This window comes from Mastigoproctus giganteus, chromosome 1 (assembly GCF_048544385.1).
Source record: "Mastigoproctus giganteus isolate SK-2022 chromosome 1, ASM4854438v1, whole genome shotgun sequence".
NCBI lineage: Eukaryota > Metazoa > Arthropoda > Arachnida > Uropygi > Thelyphonidae > Mastigoproctus > Mastigoproctus giganteus.
In genome coordinates this window covers 85,852,061-85,873,720 of record NC_143575.1, presented here as the reverse complement: position 1 = coordinate 85,873,720, position 21,660 = coordinate 85,852,061, and the positions used below count along the sequence as shown (strand labels likewise).

Below are 21,660 nucleotides of genomic sequence, written 5' to 3'. Positions count from 1 at the left end.
CTCTCTCGTTAAGGTAAACCGCTCGGCCTGAGTGAGAGAGTGGAACCAACAAGCATGAGGTAAAAACCTGTTAATCTCGCTCGTAACAATACATAAGCTGGCCTAAATTTCGTTTCAGTTTTTTAACCAGTGATTTTATTTTTAATTTTATTTTATTATTTTTCAGATTGCACATCATCTTTAAAAATGACTAATGCTTCTCCAGCTAAGAGAAAAAGGAAACTGAACAAAGAAGGGCGAGTGTTTCAAGAAAAATGGGAATTACAGTATTTTTGCACAACGGTGAATGGAAAGATACATTGTTTAATTTGCAATAAAAGCATTGCCATGTCCAAAGAGTACAACTTGAAAAGACATTATGAAACGAACCATCGATCTTACGATAAATATGAAGGCCCAATGCGTGTCTCAAGACTCAAGGAATTGAAGGCTAACGTGAGACAGCAACAGACTTGTTTTATGAAAATTGAGAAAGGGAATGTTGCTTCCGTTACTGCAAGCTATGAACTCAGCCGAATGATTGCCATGAGTGGGAAATCTTACAGTGAAGGAAATTTCGTAAAGCAATGCCTTGTAAAAACGGCTCAAATTGTGTGTCCAGAGAAAGCACACTTATTCAAAGATATTTCATTAACCAAGAACACTGTTGCTGAACGGATTGATGAAATGTCAAGTGATTTGAAACAACAGTTGAAGGCCACATCATCAAGATTTGAACATTTTTCTATTGCTATTGATGAGATCGTTGACATCACTGGAATAGCACAGCTTGCAGTTTTCATCAGGGCTTGTGCCAGTGAATTTAATATTTATGAAGAACTGATTGAACTGATCCCCAATCATGAAACTCAACAAGCCAGGACATCTTTGAGAAAGTCGAGCAGGTTCTGCATGACTGTGGTTTGGATTTGAGTAAACTTGCATGCTTATCTACCGAATATGGTTGGCAGATATAATGATGTTGCTGCCATGTTATGAACAAAAATAGAAAACTCGCATCCAGATTCATCATTTGCACATTTTCACTGCATTATTCATCAGCAAAATTTGTGTTCAAAGGTTTTAAAATTGGATCATGTGCTTAGTTTGGTCACAAAGACAGTGAACTATATCAGAGGCCGTGCTCTCAACCACCATCATTGCAGCCAGTTGTTGGAAGATATGGATAATCAGTTTACCGATGTTCCATTCTACACAGAAGTCTGCTGGTTGTCATGTCGCAAAGCGCTGAAAAGATTTTATTTGTTGAGACAAGAAATAATTGTTTTTGGAGATGAAAGGTCAAAACACGGATGAAATAAAAGATGAAAGTTGGCTCCAGGATCTGGCTTTTGCTGTGGACATTACTGCAATTAACTGATCTTAATTTGAAATTACAAGGTAAAAATAAACTCATCACTCAGTTGTATGATGACATCAAGTGCTTCATTACAAAACTAAGCTTATGGCATTCACAGTTGTCAAATGTGAATTGACAGTGCAAAGAGTACTGTCAGTGCAGAGAGCTGAAAAACACTGCCAATACTGAGTCTGTTCTTAGCTTTGCTAAGTATGACAGTCACCTGGAATTGTCAAAAGAATTTCAGGAAAGATTTCGTGATTTCTCATCTTTTGAACACCACTTTGCATTATTCTCAGCACCATTCACCTTTGATGTTGCCAAGGCAGAAGAAAGACTGCAGATGGAACTATTAGAAATGCAGTCTGATTCTACACTCAGAGCAAAGTATCTTGAAATGGGGATACCTAGTTTCTTTTCATACCTTCCTGAAAAGTTTAAAAACTTCAGAAAGTTTGCCACAGGGATTATGGCAATGTTTGGTTCTACCTATTTGTGTGAACAGTTATTTTCCTTCATGAAATCAACAAAAACTTCTCAGAGAACACGACTGACTGATCAACACCTCTCATCTCTGATGAAAGTCAGAACTGCACAGACATTTCAGCCAGACATAGAAAAAATTTTCATTAAAACAAGATGTCAAGCCTCAGGTCAAAACACTAAAAATAGTCGTAAATAAATGTTCATTTTCAACTGTTGTAATTTTTGTACAATGTATTTGTTGCTGTTGCATACAAGTCTATGTTGCCGTTTAAAATTTCTTTTTTTTTTTTTTCTTTTGTTAAACTACTTCATTACTTTGCATTCATGAATGCGGCTAGCCGCTAAACCATTTGTATGCACATTGTATGTTTCTAAGTTTAAGTAATAAAAATATTCTGCAATAATTTTTATTAAATGACTTCAATTAGTTGTCGTGTGCAGCCCTCATGACAAATGTGGCCCTCGGGGGACCCTCAGTTTGACATGCCTGGTTTAGATGCATAATAAGCTTTCGTACATATTAACATGGTAAGTACAGTCAGCAAAGGTTCATTCAAAGTATTTGTTAAAGGCATTAAATAATCATGCCAAGCAAAGCAGGTAATTATTAATGTGTATTCTAAACTTAAGGTGAAAGTACTGGAAAGTCAGCAACTACAACTGCAAGCCATATGAACAAATTAATCAAAGTTTCTATTAGGACTATTCAGAAAGACAGAATTAAAGCCAAAATTACCACCATATTGTTATTTTCATCTCCCTGAAAGTTTTACTTTTGGTAAATGATCATTACTGTGGTGATAAAACATTCAAAACAAATTCACTAATTTTCTGTAATTCACATTGAACCAGTCAAATACTGTTAGCTCAGTAACATATCTAAAATTCACATGTAGCTTGCCCTTCATATTGAAGATAGATATGTTTAAAATTTGTCTAAATTTGTTATTCTTGTAGTAATAGTGTTATTGCTTGTTGTCACAAAGTATAGTCTCATTACTTTATTATCATTGAATAATTATTTAAAGATTATTCTTCTTGAATAAGTTGTGTTGAAAGAAATCATTATTTTATCATTATATTTTGTTATTTTTAGGCATCCTGCACATGTTTTTATGCCCATTCTTCTGCTGCAATTTTGAATCTGATAAAGGCATTGTCGCCTCATGTTTCTCCAAATGATCAAAATGGTGAATGCTGGCATTGGCTCTCAGAACTTACTGTTGCCCTTCTCTTTCATGAAATAGCTACACCTTTTTTCCCACCAGAAATTGAAAGGGATTACAGTGTCCTTAAACCTATCCTAGAGTTTATTGGCACTTCAAATGGAGCTGTGGTTTGTGAAATTATTGGCCATTGGGCAAGTGGTGAGTACATAACTTTCTCTCTCTTTCAAGAAGCATAATAAAAATTTGTGATGACTCATGTTTCTTGCTAACTTCTTTTTACAAGTTGTAAAATACAACTTGTGGAAAGAAAAGCTAATAACTTTGAGTGGTTTGATTACACTACAAATTTTGCATGCACCTTTTGTCACATGCACATTAAATACAATAAAAACATTGATGCTATGTTCTTTATATTAAATTTTTTTTTTTTTTTTTTTTCCCCATGGTAGGAAGGAATATTAAGTTTTTCTTGACATGGTTAGAACCAAAATTGAACTTTTAATCAGTGAATTTCTATTATTCGCAGTGACTTCTATCTCATTCCGTGTGTAAATGGAAATTCATTAATTTTCTCCCAGCTTTAAACTAAACAAAATTAGCAGTTCTGTTGGTCTTCAGGAGTGGAGGGTGTGGTTCATTTTCAAGAGTAAAGTTACAGGCACTCCAACTGGAGTGCCTGTAACTTTACTCTTGAAGTTGGCCACTTTTGCAATTCTGTTTGAAGCCCAGTGTGCATGTTTATAGCAGGTTCTGTGACGTGTTATTGTTACAGCTGACTGAATAGCAAAAAGTAGAATTAAAATTAATATATTTACAAAACATGTATAAAATAGTAACTGAAGTTGGAGTTACAGGCACTCCAACTTCAGATCAGGACTCTGGGTTGGCCAGTCCAACTTTTCCCATACCCATGTCCTCAAACCACTCTGTTACGACCCGAGCAGTATGGCATGGCATGTTGTCTTGCTGATACAGGTATGGGCCTTCCCCAAAGTATTGCCATAACGTTGGAAGTGCATAATTGTCCAGGTTGTCCTGGTATTCCACAGCATTCGTGGTTTTGTCGATAACTACTAATGGGCCCAAGCCAAACAATGAAAGGAGCCCCATTCCATGATACTGCCTCCACTAAACTTCATTGTTGGGAGGATACAATCAGGAAGGAACTGTTCCCCTGGCATTTGGCACACCCAGGAATGGCCATCAGACTGGTAGAGTGCGAACCTCCATTTGTCTGTCCATAGGACTGTCCACTGCTCTATAGTCCAGGATTTGCGCTCCTTACACCATGTTAATTGGCATCTAACATTTGTTGAGGTGATTAATTTTGTTGAATGTGTCATCTTGCATGCCCACTTTTGCAATTCTGTTTGAAGCCCAGTGTGCATGTTTATAGCAGGTTCTGTGACGTGTTATTGTTACAGCTGAATGAATAGCAAAAAGTAGAATTAAAATTAATATATTTACAAAACATGAATAAAATAGTAAAAATGAGATGTGGAGATGAAGATTAAAATATAATAAAATTACTAAAATATAAAATTTCATTCATAAATTTTATATTTTAATAATTTATTTCAATTAATAATTATTATTTTTTCAATTATTAATGTTTTGTTTCAATTACTAATTTTATTTCAATCAATTTATTTCAGATTAAATTTCAATTAATGCATGTTTAAAACGAATGCCTCCATATTTGTTTATTTTCAATGAGGAATATTTTAACTGATCTGACCTTTTTTTATAGAGATGTTTTTCTTTTATATTCTTTGTACTTGTTTAATTTTAATTAAAATTTCATTATTTTTGTTCCTCTATAGAGGTGGCATCTGTTGAACTTGCTCAGTACATTGGTGCCATGTTGTTACTACTAGTAAAATCCGGAGTGTTCAGAGCTGAACAGATTGTTACTACTGTAAGCATTCTAGAAGAGTTGGAGGTAATGAACATACTCCTCAAGTTAGAACATTTAGTTCAACATGAATTTTTTTTGGGAGAATAAGAAAATTATTTTTAATTGCCTTAAGTTAAATTCTTGTCAGAATTTAACCTGTGTTTTGAAATAATTATGCTATGGTTTTCCTACTCCAGTTAGCTTAAAATACAGGGGGATTCAAAAGATATGAATTTCAGTTATGCAAAACTGAGTTGCCCAAATTTTTTTTTTAAATTTTTAATGACTAATGAAATTTCAGCAAACTTTTATATTGTTTTGTCCAGTGCTACTCCACTGAAAACCACATGTACAAATTTTCTCCATGAAACTTGGTGGTGCTTGCCATTCACAGCAGTAATGCAACTTTCAAATGAAGATTATTGCCAACCATTTGGACACTGGAATGCTAATAATGTGAAGATGTAAATGCTTCTCACCTAACTGTGTAAACAGCCTAAAATTACAGTATTACTTAGAGAACCATTCCAACAAACTTAACAGCTGTCAGAGTTCCTTGAGCAGTAATTTACACAGAAATTATATTGTGTACGTTACCAAGATTGTAAAAAGCCAAGTACAAAGCGTGAATGCAAATGATACAACTGATAGAAGTGAAACCAGACATGAAAATCAAACTATGGTAGTCAAAATGATCCTAAAAGATTTTTTTTTTTACCTTGTTTGCAGCTATCCTTTCTAAATATATTCCCTTTTGTGATGCCTGAGAAAGAGTTAGGTATTTCAAGCATTTTGTTAATATAATAAGCTTGTGTTATGATTTGGTGCAATTTGCTATTTTGCATGATTATAATACAATACAACAATTCAGATTTCTCTAGTTCTAAACAGTTTGTATGTAAGTAGTTTTAAAAGCTGAATTTTAGTAAAATAGTATCTTTTGAAAGATACTCTTTTGCTGCTGTAGGCCATATTTGCATACTGCTAGAATTAGTAATCCAAAGTTTTGTTTGCTTCTGAGGTATCAGTCATATTGTAGTGTGATTAATTAATTCCAGGGAAAATAATGGAGTCAGTAGTTAAAGAAGTAAGTGTGAATCGTCTTGACAGGAATGTAGTTATACAGCAATCACAGCATAATTTGATCTATATATGAGGGCTGTTCAATAAAGAATGTTCACAATTTTCATGAACAACTGTATTGCTGGCTATATCTAGCTGATATGTGAAACGTAAAACCAAACTAAGCTGCATCATATGGCAACTGTGCAGTTGACTTGTGCACAGTGTGACCTTGGTGTGCAGGAACCATCGGTCAGGGTTATGCCTATTATGTTTCACCTATGTGAAAATGGATGTGACAAGTGAGGAACAATGTGCTGTTCTCATATTTTGTTTCTATTTCAAGAAAACATCAAATGGAACATATGAAATATTAAGAGGCTTATGGTGAATCTACGCTTCCATATAGCACAGCTCGCAGGTGGTTTAGAATGTTTAAAGATGAACGTGATTCAAACACAAATGACTGTCACGGAGCAGCTCCAACCACTGCTGTCACCACAGAAACCATAAACACTTCTGTAATCACGAGAGATCATAGTGTAACAGTAAGGCAACTAGCAGAGATGTTCAGAGATAGGAAGCATGCACAGCATTCTCCATGGCCATTTGCATATGGCATATGTTTGTGCATACTGAGTTCCAAAACTACTCACAGAGAGTAAGTAGCAATGCTCTGTTTGAAAGTCTACATCACCAACGCCAAAAAAAGCAAAAGTTGTGGCTCCTGCAGGAAAGATTGTGTGATTCTTTGCAGGATCACATTCGTTGCAAATGCCTACAACTGCACACAGGCGGGTGATGCTGCATAATGACAACGCGAGACCTCACATTGATCATTTGACATTAATAGCCAGCATTAATGTCAAATGTGTTCCTCATCCGTCCTACACAACGTGTATGTCTGAAATTCTGCCCAAGCACAATAGGAGGGATTATATGCTGAAAGCCTTGTGGGTTAACTCTAGACTTGAAGGAATCTATTTTGTATTCATTTGAAAGGTGGTGCAAGGATTTTTGCCAGTATCATGAAGGATACCTTAAAGGTTTCAGGTAAACTTCTTTAAAGGTAACTTCTGCTAGTTTTAGGTGTGTGGGTAATTTAGATCTGCATTTATCTGATATGGGTCAAAGTAATGCTGCCACCTTATGAATTCTTGTTTGTTGCCACAACAGCTGATGTAAGATGTTCTGAGGGTAGCAGTGTTTCAAATGAGGGGGAAAGATAACACTTGAGATACAAACCTAAATAACTATCAGAGTGGTAGTAAACTACAAAAGATTACTTTGTCTCAACTGTGTCTATAGTAATGTCAGGAGCGTTGTCAATAAAATGGCTGAATTTGAGCTCCTGGTTAGGACAATTAATGCTGGATAATAGGACTAACAGAAATGTGGTGCCACCTGGAAATTGGTGATGATGAGTTCCACTAGAGTATGTAATTGAAACTAGATGATTATTATTTGTACCAGCATGTTAGAGAAAGTACTAGGGGTGAGAATATTCCTGACCTCATCATTACTAACTAATCAGATGATCACAGGGCTTAAAGTGCAGGAACCATTGTCAGAAAGTGATCATGCAATCATCAATTGGAAGATGAAGAGAGATGTTGCAGTAGTTAAGGTAAAGGCATGGGTTTTAACTTCAGAAGAGGGGATTTTGACAGCATGGGTTTGTCAAGGGGAAGTCTTGTCTGACCAATCTGACTGGATACAATGATGTGGTCACAAAGGAACTGGATGCAAAAAATAATTTTGATATCATATACTTGGATTTCAGGAAAGCATTTTCTACTGTTGCACATGGAAGACTATTGTACAAATTGGAGCAGAATGGTATTAAGGGTAAGTTGCTACAATGGATAAAAGGATGGTTGAGTGGAAGAAGACAGAGTGGTAATCAATGGGTACTCTACGTAGCCTAATGTTATTAGTGGTGTCCTTCAGGGTTTGGTGTTGGGCCCATTGTTTTGTATATTTATCAGTGATATTGATGAGGGTATATCAAGCTTACTATCAAAGTTTGCAGATGATACAAAGGTTGGCAGGGTTGTTAATAAAAGTAATGACAGTATGCGGCTGCAACAGGATCTGGAAAAGTTGGGTAGATGGGCTGAGAAGTGGCAACCGAAGTTTAACATTGAAAAATTCAAAGTACTACATATGGGTAGCAGTAACCCCACAGAAATGTACCAACTATATGGTGTTACACTCAGGGTAGAGGAAAATGAAAGAGACCTGGAGATAATTGTGCAGTCAAATATGAAGTTTTCTGAGCAGTGCAGACAGGCTGCCAGAGTGGGGTCTTGTCAATGAATGCAGGAATTTTGCAAGCAGGGATAAGTAGGTGATTATCCCCTTGTATAAGGCAATGGTCAGGCCGCACCTTGAGTACTGTGTACAGGTCTGGAAGCCTCATTTTAGGAAGGATGTAGAGTTGCTAGAATGGGTACAGAGAAGGGTAACAAGACTAGTTAAGGGAACAAAGGGGTGCTCTTATGAAGAAAGGCTTAAGTTTTGCAAATTGCAACTTCTGGAGACTAGGCACCTGCGAGGCAATCTGGTTGAGGTGTATAAGGCCTTGAATGGATTGAGCAGGCTCAGTGCTGATGGGATTCTTCCTCTTGCTCAGATTACAAACCTGAGGGGGCATAAATTCAAACTGAGGAAAGACAGTTGTAGAATAGATTTGTGGAAATTTGCCTTTAGCGAGCAGGTAGTTGATTGCTGGAACAAACTTCCATCTGTTGTTGTGGAAGTTGATAGCTTAAATTCAAGGCAGAACTAGAGAAACATTTGGAATGAATGGATCACTGAAATGGGAAGGGGTTTTTTTTTTTTTTTTTTTGGCTGATGCTCTATAAGCTTGCTTTCTTGCACCATGTGCTAATGCTAATGTGTTCCGTAAATATATTGTGAGATGAAAAGTGTTCTGTGATTAAAAAAGTTTGCGAAACACTGCAGTAGAAACTGAATATTTGTCAGACACAGTTGAATAATTTCATAAAAGATGTTTTATTACTTAACCCACTGTCCTCTTTTGAATAGTCAAGGAGCCTGAAAAAGGTGTTGGAAGCACCACCACATGTGAGAACAATATTACAAAGCCAGGTGGATTTGAGATTTGAACAGTCACTAGCTGTTCAGAAAAAAAGTAATGCTGAGAGAAAAAAGAAAGCCCCTAAGGATGAAAATGTCATGACTGCATCATAGAATGTAATCAAATTTGTCTTATAAGACGTTCCCCTTAACAAACCCATGCTACTTGAACTATAACTGCGGTCTTGTCTAGATGATCCTGTAATACTTTTTGAACTAGTGACTCCATTATTTTCCCTGGAACAGAAGTTAAACTAACAGGTCTGTAATTATTCATGTCACCCTTTGACTCCTCTTTGTGAATTGGGGATACATTTGCACATTCCAGTCTATGGGGACCTCCCTGACTTCAAGGAAGCTTTCATAATTATGGCTAAGGGTTTGCTTACTTCCTTTGCCACCTACTTTAATATAACTGGATAGATCCCATCCACCCCCAGGTGCCTTTTTTATGTTTAACTTCAACAGTTTCTCCTCCACTTTGCTCTCAGTTATTACAAAATCATTTAACTCCCTGTTAAAATTTGATAAGCTTCTGGCCTCCACTTCCCTACAGACTTTCTCATGTATGAATGTAGATGCAAAATACTCATTCAGTTTGTCAGCTACCTGAGTATGATCATCAATAGCCAAACCATCTATGTTAAGGGGACCAGTTCTTTACATAAGTAAAGAACTGGTCCCCTTAACATAGATGGTTTCTTTGCATCCTTTGCCAAAGATTTCTCATAATCTGCCTTTGCTTGCTTAATCTCTTTTGTGACTCGGTTAGGGACTAGCTTATACAGGGTGTCTCAAAAATATTGGTACAAACGTTTAGGGGAGGTAGGTAACATCTAAAGAAATGTGAATCGCATAGGAACCCATAACCGGAAAAATCACTGTAAGTCGGTAAGTGCTGTTCATCAGTTTGCGAGAGGGAAAACGTCTGATTTACTCATTCAAGCAGTAGTCGCCGCACAAAGAGCATGCATCAATATACGAACTGTGAGCTGGCAGACATGTACCTAGTGTATGGATTAGCAGAGATCAATGGACGAGCTGCTCAACGAATTTATGGAGAACGCTTCCCAGACAGACATGCACTGGACCACTGTTTGTTTGCACATGTGCATCAAAATTTGTGCGATTATGGGTCATTTACAGGTAACAGGAGTACTGCGGGCAGACCATGTTCGATGCGAACTCCCGCCATGGAAGAAAGTGTGTTGAATGCCTTCCAGAATAATCCTACTACCAGCACACGTGCCATTGCCTCTGCCTTAGGAGTGTCTCGTTGCAGTGTACAGCGTGTCTGGCACGACGATTCCTTACACCCCTTTCATCTCCAAAGGGTTCAGTTACTGCTCCCCCAAGATCATCCTGCACATGTGGCTTTTGCGCAATGGTTTCTCCAAGAAAGTGTTCAAGACTTGAATTTTCCTGCCTATGTTTTGTTCACGGATGAGGCTTATTTCACTTGGGAAGGCTTATTCAATCAGCACAATGCTCATGTGTGGGCTCACAACAAGCCACACGGCATGCGGCACAACATCGCTTCGCAATAAATGTGTGGGCAGGTATGGTCAGTGACTGCTTAGTCGGCTTATACCTGTTACCATCCCGCATGAACTCCTGAACTCCGCTAAATATCGGATCTTTCTTGAACAAGTTCTACCAGGGTTACTTGACGATGTTCCAGCAAATGTGAGATGCAACATTTGGTTTGCATCTCACATTTGCTGGACTCTCTCCATAATGGGCACCTGCCCATTATGGAGAGTGTGTTCATGACCATTTGAACAGGCGTTTTGGGCGTCAATGGATTGGCCGTGGTGGACCCATTGCCTGGCCCCCACACTCACCTGATTTACTGAGCCTTGATTTTTTTCTGTGGGGGGGGCTCAGTTCTATCGTGTATGAATCGCCTGTGGAGACAGAAATGGATCTCGTGGCAAGACTCGTCTGCGCTGCTGCTACTGTCAAAGAAACTCCAGGTGTGTTCGACAGTGTCCACCAATCCATGTTGTGTCGGTGTCACGCATGCATTGCATCTCATGGTGAAACCCTCGAGCATCTGTTGTAACATCGTGAATTGCATCCATCTCGTACTCCATTGTTAATATTATGTCAAATAAATGTTTGTTACTAATTACTGTCTTGTGTCATTTCTGCTTCTTGTGCCTCTGCTACTACTTTCCTGTGACGTTTCCGGTTATGGGTTCCTATACGATTCACATTCCTTTAGATGTTACCTACCTCCCCTAAACGTTTGTACCAATATTTTTGAGACACCCTGTATATACCATAGTCTTCTGTGTCACCTGACAATTTATATGTATTCCATGCATTTTTCTTCTCTGCCACAAGTCTCATTAGTTCATCTGACATCCATTTGGGCCTAAACCTTGAACAGTATTTCTTAGTTGGGACAAAAAGCCTAGTAGCTTCTAAGATTACTTCCTTGAATGCTTCCCATTTAGAATTTGCCGTTGGTAACATCATCAGTTGGTCCCACTGTATAGAATTTAACTGTCTGAGACCTCTAGTCATCTTTTTGAAAGCAAAAACCCTTCCCTTTATCCCTGATGGTAGTTACATCTTTGAGTAAATCCACGTGAGCACACTGTGATCATTGCCACATAGTGGAAATTGTCCAATTGGGGCTTACAAAAGCCAAAATTAAACAATTTCTGTGGATTACAGATTCAAAATTTGATAAAGCAATACATAAATAGATGTGGAGAATGTATTGTATCAAAAAAAATAAGTTTCATTTGCAAATTTTATAATTTTTTATTAATTCTGATTTCATTTTTGACACTAATTTTACTCGTATTGAGGTGAACACAAATTAAGAACACGTTAATATTTTAAAGCATTTATATACAAAATGTATTTATTTTCAAAATTCCAGAACCTGCCTCTATTGAAAAGTCACTGTGGAAAATTGGCCCACAGAGCAAACTCTCTGCTGAAAGGGTTAACAGTGACATTAATTATAATGCAATATGCAAAATACTGTTATGTCCTGATGTTATTTTCCTGTTACCTGTTGGAGAATATAGAAACCACATAAAAAGAAGCATATGAGATATGCCATATTCTCAACATGATTAATGACCCCTGTTTTACAGCTGCAGATCAATCATAAATCTATTTTAGATCATTCAGATGTTCATCAGTAAATATTGTTTTTAGATAAAATAAGATGAATTACACAGAACCAAGCAGAGGGAATACATAATACTTTCTTATAGATTTGTTTGTAGGTATATATATATGTATCATATCGTGAACAAGTTGTGAAGTTCACCTTTTTGGATCTAGTCAAAAGGATACAGTTTTAAGTATATCTCACTAATGATAATTCATAACATAAGAATAGAAACAGGTGCAGGTATACTTGCATGTACACCAATGCTAGGAGTTTAGTAAATAAATTTGATGAATTTGAGGTATTGCTCAAAACATCAAAGGCAGATATTGTTGGGATATCAGAGACGTGGTGTCACACAGATATAAGGGATGCAGAACTGCAATTTGGGGAGTACAACGTCTACAGAAAGGATAGACAGGATAGGAAGGGGGGAGGGGTTATGCTATTAGTTAAGAAACACATAAAAACCAAGGAAGTGAAGCCAGTCGACATCGCTGGACAGTGCAGTGTTGAGTCAGTTTGGTGTGCTATAGGCCTAATGACTCTGATGAGTATAATAAGGAACTGTACAGGGAAATAGAGGGGGCCAGTAAATCAGAGAGTCTTATAATGGGAGATTTTAATTTCCCAAATATTGACTGGTATTTGGGGGCTGGTTACTCACACACTAGCAGGGCTTTTGTGGATTTATTGGATGATTGTTTTCTACATCAGCATGTTCGGGAGGCAACTAGAGGGAGTAATACTCTTGATTTGATTATCAGCAATGAATCTTCATGCATTAAGAATCTGCAGATAAATGAACCACTAGGTGGCAGTGATCACAGTGTGCTGAAGTGGGATTTACTCAAAGAGGTAACTACCATTAGGGGTAAAGGGAAGGGTTATTGCTTCCGTAAAGGCGACTACGATGGACTGAGACAGTATTTAAATTCTATACAGTGGGACCAACTGATGATGTTACCAACAGCAATTCAAAATGGGAAGCATTCAAAGAACTTATCTTGGAAGCTACTAGGCTTTACATACCAACTAAGAAATATTGTTCAAGGTTTAGGCCAAAATGGATGTCAGATTAACTAATGAGGCATATGGCAGAGAAGAAAAATGCATGGGATACTTACAAATTAACACATGACACAGAAGCCTATGATAGATACAAGTTGATATGCAACCAAGTTACAAAGGAGGTTAGGCAGGCGAAGGCAGATTACGAGAAATCCTTGACAAGGGATGCAAAGAAAAACAGCAAAGAGTTCTTTACTTATGTAAACTCTAGAAGGAAGGGGATGAATCAGATTGGTCCACTTGATATTGATGGGTCAAGTGTTGATGATCCTGCTCAGGTAGCTAACAAACTAAATGAATATTTTGCATCGACATTCACACATGAGGAGTTATTCAGCGAGGGGAATGCCAGAGGTGTATTCAACTCTAGCAGTAAGCTACAGAATCTTGAAATAACTGGGAGTAAAGTGGAGGAGAAACTGTTGAAGATAAACACAAGAAAGGCACCCGGGGTGGATGGGATCTATCCAGTTATATTAAAGGAGGCAGCGAAGGAAGTAAGCAAACCCTTAGCCATAATTATGAGAGCTTCCTTGGACTCAGGGGAGGTACCCATAGACTGGAAATGTGCAAATGTGACCCCAATTCACAAAGGAGGATCAAAGGCTGACACAAGTAATTATAGACCTGTGAGCTTAACTTCTGTTCCAGGAAAATTAATGGAGGCACTGGTTAAAGAAGCACTGCAGGATCATTTAGACAAGACTTCAGTTATAGCTCGGACACAGCATGGTTTCGTTAAGGGGAAGTCTTGCCTGACCAATTTGATTGGATACTATGATGCAGTCACAAAAGAACTGGATGCAGGGAATAGCTTTGATATTATATACTTGGACCTTAGAAAGGCTTTTGATACTGTTGCACATGGAAGACTGCTACACAAATTGGAGCAGTGTGACATTGGAGGCAAATTGCTGTTATGGATAAAGGGGTGGTTGAGGGGGAGAAGACAGAGAGTGGTAATCAATGGACACTGCTCATCGTGGACTAATGTTATTAGTGGAGTCCCTCAGGGCTCAGTGTTGGGTCCATTATTGTTTTCTGTATTTATAAATGATATTGATGATGGTATATCAAGTTTAATGTCCAAGTTTGCAGACGATACAAAGGTTGGCAGGGTTGTCAAGGACACTACTGACACTATGCTACTGCAACAGGATCTGGAAAGGTTGAGCAGATGGGCTGAGAGGTGGCAAATGAAGTTTAACATTGACAAATGTAAAGTGCTACACATGGGAAACAGCAACCCCAGAGCAACGTATCAACTCTGTGGTACTACACTGACAGTGGTAGAGAACGAAAGGGACTTGGGGGTGGTTGTGCAGGCAGATATGAAGTTCTCTGAGCAGTGCAGACGGGCTGCAAGAGTAGCTCATGGAGTATTGTCAATGATATACAGGAATTTTTCCAGCAGGGATAAGGAAGTGATTATTCCCTTGTATAAGGCAATGGTCAGGCCACACCTAGAGTACTGTATACAGGTCTGGAGGCCTCATTTCAAGAAGGATGTAGAGCTGCTGGAACGAGTACAGAGAAGGGCAACAAGATTAGTGAATGGAACAAAGGGGTGCTCTTATGAAGAAAGGCTTAAGTTTTGCAAATTACAGTGTCTGGAGACTAGGCACCAGCGAGGTGATCTGATAGAGGTGTATAAAGCCTTGAATGGTTTGAGCATGCTCAATGCTGATGGGATTCTTCCTCTAGCTCAGAAGAATCACCTGAGAGGGCATAAATTCAAATTGAGGAAAGACAGATGTAGGATAGACGTGCGGAAATTTGCCTTTAGCCAGCGGGTGGTTGGTTGGTGGAACAGACTTCCATCCCTTGTAGTGGAGGTTGATGCTCAGCTGGACAGGTATTTTGAACGAACAGAGGGGTGAAGTGGAAGTGAGTTTTTTTTTTTTTTTTGGCTGATGCTGCATAAGCTAAGCTTGCTTTCTTGCATCAAATGCCTCTACTAATGCTAAATGCTAATTACTTACTGCATTTCTTAAATATGTCACTAGTTTTGAACAGTACATTGAATTTGTTTATTGTCATTCCTCAGTCAACTTAAAAGGGCAGTGCTTGAAGTGCGTGTTCAATTTCAGATTACTTTTGGAATTGATATGAGACAATCTTTTTATTTACTCTCATAAGCGATATGTCTCTCGTTCTCTTCATACATAAATTATCTGATTTCTCATTTTTTTCCTATTTCTTAAAGGTTATGTGACAAAAGAACTAAGGCATCAGTGTGTGGGGTCTGCGACTGCATATATTCTTCAGTTGGTTTGCTGGAGGAAAGAAAGCCCATAAAAATTCTTCAAATCATTGATTGAATTTGCACTTAGACCTTTTTTCTCCCATTGTGGGAGGATAGTGATTATAACCACTGTGCTACCTGCAAGAATAACTATCTCTTAAACTTAACTCTCACTGTAAGAGTGAGCATATGGTTATGTTCGCTCTGAGTGACAGTATTAGTAATATAACAAAGTTATATGGAGCCTTGATAAACCAAATAGTCCCATAAATTTTTACATCCCAAATTATTACTTCATTGTGTAAAAAATTCAGACCACAATTCAGGACTGCTTATAGAAAATGTACACTACATTTCTAAGTTAACTGTGTAGTGTGTGTGCTCTCTCTTATGGCTGTTTCTGTTATAAAAGCAATATGATGATTATTTCTAATGGAATTTTAACCAAGTAGCAATTCATCATGATGACTTGTACCAAAATAACAGTGGTTATAACAATTACCTGCTTATGATATAAGCTTGCAAGGTAGTCTTATCACAAACAATTTTTTATTAATATAATATCTTTACTTTGTAAACAGTGGAAAAGAGTTTATTATAATATAATTTTGCTGCTTTTTTTTTTTTTACAGGTCCAGTTAGGAGAAGAACTAGAAGATGAAGAATGGTGGTCAAAATTGAATTATGAACTTTCAATAAGGCAAAAGCAGTTCTCGTGAAACCCCTAAATTAATGCTAAATAAATTTCAGGAAATATTATATTTGTTTGTTATTATTGTGCCATACACTTAATTTTTTCCACAATTGGGTTGGAAGAAAGCAAATAGATTTTTCTCAAGGAGATTTTTTTTTTTTTTTTTATTACGTGATCTGTCAGATATGGGTATATAACAAATCTTAACAGAAAGGAGAAGGCATAAACTCTGTGGTCTACACAGAGTTCACATCTTCTCCTTTCCTTTCCAGTTTAGGAGAAGAGGGCTAATAAATATAATTTCCTGTCCCTGGGACTTTAATTCAGGTAATTATATAATGACCTTTTTAAATATAATAAATTACTGCACAGTAGCAAAAGTAAGAGGCTGTCCTTTTAGGAAATAACTTTCTCATTATGAATTTTTTTCTTCTTCTTCCTCCTCTATTTGACTTTCTTTTATTAATATGGTGTCACCAGCAGACTGATCAATGTCAGGGCTGTTTGGAGCTGAATCTTTATGAGAGATGCTTTCTGCATCACTTTCTTCATGATCCACCTCAGATAACCTGGAAATTAAATGAGAAACAAATATATAAAAATAGGTTTTAAATTCTTTGAGTCTGCATGAGCTTCAATTTGGTAAACATGTATTTTGATAGTACACTGGGAGTCCCCTTAACCTCCGTTTAACTATTTCTCTCCCTTCCCTCTTTAAAACTGATGTCCACTGCGTACTGCAGTGTGCCATGGGCACTGGGCCAATATACTTGCAGCTAGTAGGCTAGTGCATTATGCCATGCCTGTGTGTTTGTACAGGTGAAGTTCGTCATTGTGATAATTTAGAATTAAATATTATGTAAATTAATGAAATAGTTGTTTTTACAAAACCAATTTGGATGCTCTTGAAAGACTCAATAAAGGAGAGTCTCTAAAAAAAGCTGAATTATGTGTGGGCAAGACAACTATAAAGTATTTTTAAAAAATATTGAGAAGGATCTTGCAGTTTCTTTCACAAGTATTTAAGTTTTCGCTCCACTTTAAAGAAAAAAAAATAGAGATACCTGACAGTGCATCATGTATGTGGTTTAGGTAAGAAAGATAACAAGGAACACCAATTGCAAACCCATAAAAGCAACATGAAAGAAAAGGCCTTGAACTTCCATCAAAAGATTGGTGGTGCAGAAAGTCTTATAGAAAGTTATTGGATGGCTTGAATGTTACAAAATGTCATGGTATTCACGTATTGAGTATTAAGCAGTTAGTGATTACCCACTGATGAGTTGCTTCTCTAGAATTTACAGACTGAGGGTCATTTATTAGCAGACTGAAAAATGGGTCTGAATTACAAGATATCTACAAAAATGATGGCAAAAAAAAAAACAAAAAAAAACAGAGCCTGTAGCACTAGGATACAAAAAAATCAAGAGAATCATTGAAGCTACTGCAGAAATGCAACTGAAACCCAACAAACTGTTGACTTTTGTTGTTGGAAAATCAACTACTCTCAGAGCTATTAAAAGCTCTGAGATAGTTGCTTTACAGTTTAATACCACTCCCAAAAATCATTATGGGTTTGCTCTGCATTATTCAGAGAATGGTTCTTTTGCAAACTTGTATCTTCTGCAAAAAAAAAAAACACTTGAAATAAACTTACCTGAAAATGCAATTTTCTTTCTAGATAATACTATTTCACTTTGCAGAACTTAAAAAGGGGACATAAAGGTTATTACCGCCAAATGCAACAGTTGTAATCCAGCCTATGGATCAAGGGATTCTAGAATGTCTAAAGAGATGACACAGGCAAAAGTTTTTGAATTCAATCTTGGAAAAATAGAATAGTCTTACAGAATCTTTAAAAGCCATAACATCAAAGATATGTTATATCAGCACTAGTGTGAAAGGAAATTCTATGTACTAAATCTCAGAGAAAACTTTGACTCAAGGTTAACAGTGCTAATGGTGGAAGTCATTAACTACAAGATAATGAAGAATATAGTTTATTAACAGATTTCAGGCAAATTAAACAAAAGATTTAGAGCAAGATGACATGCAACAATGGATTCAATAATGTTTTCCTACAGATGGGTGATTATTTGTTGGAAAATGAAATTATGGACGATCTAGAAATCATACACACAGTGACAGACACAGACAGATTTAAATATGAAGAATAAGAAATTAAATCAAATCTAGAGCCAAAAATTTCTCATGCAGCCACAGCTTTGCATTATATTGAAAAATAGTTTCATTTGATGTGATGTATATAAAAAAAAAAGTGGAGGAACGATACTAGGTAGACGGATACGTTTTATCTATAGAGACGAAAGTTACTGATTTTGTGTATATGAATGTACATTTAAGTTAAAATAAAATTCTTATGGCACATGTGTATACTTATGATTTTGCATTTTAACTGACTTTTCAATTGAGTAACTAATTACCAGTTCCACTGATGTCGGAGAAGAAAGCTTCTACTGTACAAACACTGGGCACTAGCAACTGAAATTCATAAGCTTCCTTCAATCTCATCTTCAGATTTGTCCATATTTATACACATTTTATTCCCCTTAAGAGGATGCCATATTTTTCTAAAATTTGGAAGAGCAGATTTCTAACTGCACTGTCATTTGCTTTTTCAAACTTATAGAATTATAGGGCTGCAAAGCCTCAAGATAAAAAAAAAAAAAATTCAGCTAAACATACAATATAATGGACATGCTCTAGTTTCTGTACAAAGCTGAATTATAAAACCAAACTAGTTTGTATAAAGGGCACTGTTACACATCTTATACTATAAAATCCTACACAGCAAGCTGCCTATCTGTTATACCTTGAATAATTAATACTTCCCAATAGAGTCCATTGTCACTCTCATTTGAGTATTGTCACCAACACAGGTGGTACTGTGTCAAACTTACTGATCCCATCAGTGGGTTAGCAGGCACAGCAGCGGACAAAATAATGAAAACACCTGTGATTAGAGTTACAGGTATGCACCAATATAGTTTAGGGACACCCTTTGCTTTTAAAACAGCTTGTATTCTATGTGGAATAGATTCAAATAAATCTTGAACTGTCTTAAGAGGAATATTAGACCATTCTTCGTGGAGGATATTTCAAGCTCCTTGAGTGAAGAAGGTGGAGGAAATCTGTTTCTCACTCTCCTCTTCAAATATGCCCACAGTGGCTCAATAACATCTAAGTCTGGTGGTTGTGCAGACCATGGCATATGTTTAGCCTCAGTTTCATGCTCCTTAAACTAAGATTGGACGCATTTGGCTATGTGTGTAGGAGCATTATCAACTTGAAACATGGCATAATTTGTGGGGAAGAACAGTGTTCACCATGGGATGAACCTGGTCACTCAATATCAAGGTGATCAGTGGCAGTAATTTGCCTGTAAATGATGATGACAGGACTTAAAGAATGCCAGTATATTGCTGCCCAAACCATTGTTGATCCATGTTTGGCAGCTGGCACAAGGCTGGCAGGATGATATGCTTCAGCATTTGCCAAATATAAACTCTCCTTGACGTTGGAAAAAGTGTGAATAATGATTCATCTGAAAATATGACCTGTTTCCAATTATCAAATGTTTATTTTTGTGCTCCTTGCACCATTGCATCCTCTTTCTAATGTTACCATCACTAACGAGTGGTCTGGCAACAGTCTGAAGATTTATGGCAGTAGCTCTGCCATAAATTTCTGCTTTGTGAAGTTCTCACCAGACTGTTTTGTTGAGATACTCTTGAGTCAGTATTTTTATGTTTTTGGGCTACAATCCTTTTCAATGTTTGGCTGTGTCTTTAAGTCAGCTTCAATTTGTCCTATCAGGTTTTGTTTTTCCATACTTTGTGAATGCAGACTACAGTTGTTCTGGATACATACGTTAACAAAAATTATCAATTTTAATCACTGATTCCCCCTGATAAACATGCATCAACAATTTGACTTCTTTGGAATTCAGACTGTTTGGCCATTTTATTCATGTACCTTTTTATATCATCTCTAAATAAACATCAGCTTTTATCATCTTTCCTTTACAATACTACTTGGAAAAAAAAAAATGCATGTTCATAAATGTCATATAGTCATTACAAAAATTACTGCTTTCATATTAAGTGTTTCCATTATTTTGTCCATTCCCTGTAGGTACCCAAGGTGTAAGAGCTGGCAACCCAGTTGTGACTTATTTATACAATATGAGAGAATGACAAGAGGTGTATAATCAAACTCACAGAATTCTAGGATTATAAAGCCTTAAGGTACAAAAATTTTAACTAAATATACAATTTTAAAGTTAAATCTTAAATTAGGGATTTTGTTGTTTCCATGGTTTTACATGTGGTGGCTCTTAAATAACAAGAGTGTTGCAATAAAATAAATATAATGAAATATTTCATATAAGTAATCCCATTACTTGGGCTTGCACATGCTATTCCATATGTTTCTTCCAAGCATAGATAGAAACATTCTGTAAGCTCTTTTAAAAAAAATAAACACTCTGGTCATTTTTTTCTGAATGACTTCAATTAACTGAAATGGATTCTGTTAAGTACACTTTTCACTTTAGGGAAGAGAAAAAAAGCCACAAGGGGGGTTAGGTCTGGCAAGTAGGGTGCTTGTTTACATACAGAGATTTAGTTTTTGGCCAGAAACTGGTAAACAGAGTGCATTCTGTTCTGGGGCACTGTCATGATGGAGCATCCAACCATCCTTCCACAAATCAGGTCTCTTCTTTCAAATTTTTTCACACAGCCTTCTCAAAACTTCAGTGTATTATGTTTGACTGACAAGTCTGATTTGGTGGGACTTATTCAGCCATAATAATTCCTTTAACATCGAAGAAAACAAGACACATGGTTCTCATTTTTGATTTTGATATTCTTGCTCTTTTGGTATGGGGGGGATTGTTTTGTCTTCCATTGCAATGACTGTCTTTTAGTTTCTGGGTCATACTGGAACAGCCAGTAATTACAGTACTCAAAGTCTGGATCTTCATTTTTTTCAAAACCTCTTTACAAACTTGGAGTCTTCCCATCCTTTGATCTTCATTAAAAATTTTGGCACCATCTTGGTACACACTTTTCTCATGTCTAAATTTTTGGTTAAAATTAAAAGTCTACTTAGCAGATATTTGGAAGCAGTATGACAAAGTCAGTACCTAAAATCAATAAAGGATAACAAATCAATTCCTACAAGCACCTATTTTTTTTAAATGCTGCCATATCTTTTCATAGTCGTACATAGAAAACCAGTAGCAACAAATCTGTGTCACTTACCACAACAAGCAATGACTTGTTATTAGAGCATATATTGATGACATCAATTTAAACAAAGACCATGTTAAAATGCATTATGCAAGAATTCCAATTTAACATAGTTAACTCCAGAATCCCATGAAGTTACTCTATGGCTTTCTTTTAATAGCAGCATTGGAGCCTTTCTTCAATATG

General features: G+C 36.8%; 2 protein-coding genes across 3 annotated transcripts in view; one reads left to right on the top strand and one right to left on the bottom strand.

Moving 5' to 3' along the window:
- The window catches only part of LOC150090964 (testis-expressed protein 10-like), an 89,657-nt gene extending 73,424 nt beyond the window's left edge, over positions 1-16,233 (top strand). For both annotated transcript variants that reach the window (XM_090380889.1, XM_090380886.1), the window contains 3 exons: positions 2,922-3,192; positions 4,818-4,936; positions 16,140-16,233. In XM_090380889.1, coding sequence (XP_090237015.1) covers positions 2,922-3,192; positions 4,818-4,936; positions 16,140-16,226 — 477 coding nt within the window. In that variant the 3' untranslated portion in view covers positions 16,227-16,233. The remainder of the gene's footprint in view (positions 1-2,921; positions 3,193-4,817; positions 4,937-16,139) is intronic.
- Positions 16,234-16,524: 291 nt separating this feature from the next.
- Positions 16,525-21,660, bottom strand: part of LOC150090963 (bestrophin-4-like) — a 102,287-nt gene continuing 97,151 nt past the window's right edge. The window contains exons 13-14 of the mRNA XM_090378750.1: positions 16,679-16,770; positions 16,525-16,544 (exon numbers count right to left, since the gene is read on the bottom strand). Of these exons, the coding sequence (XP_090234876.1) occupies positions 16,525-16,544; positions 16,679-16,770 (112 nt within the window). The remainder of the gene's footprint in view (positions 16,545-16,678; positions 16,771-21,660) is intronic.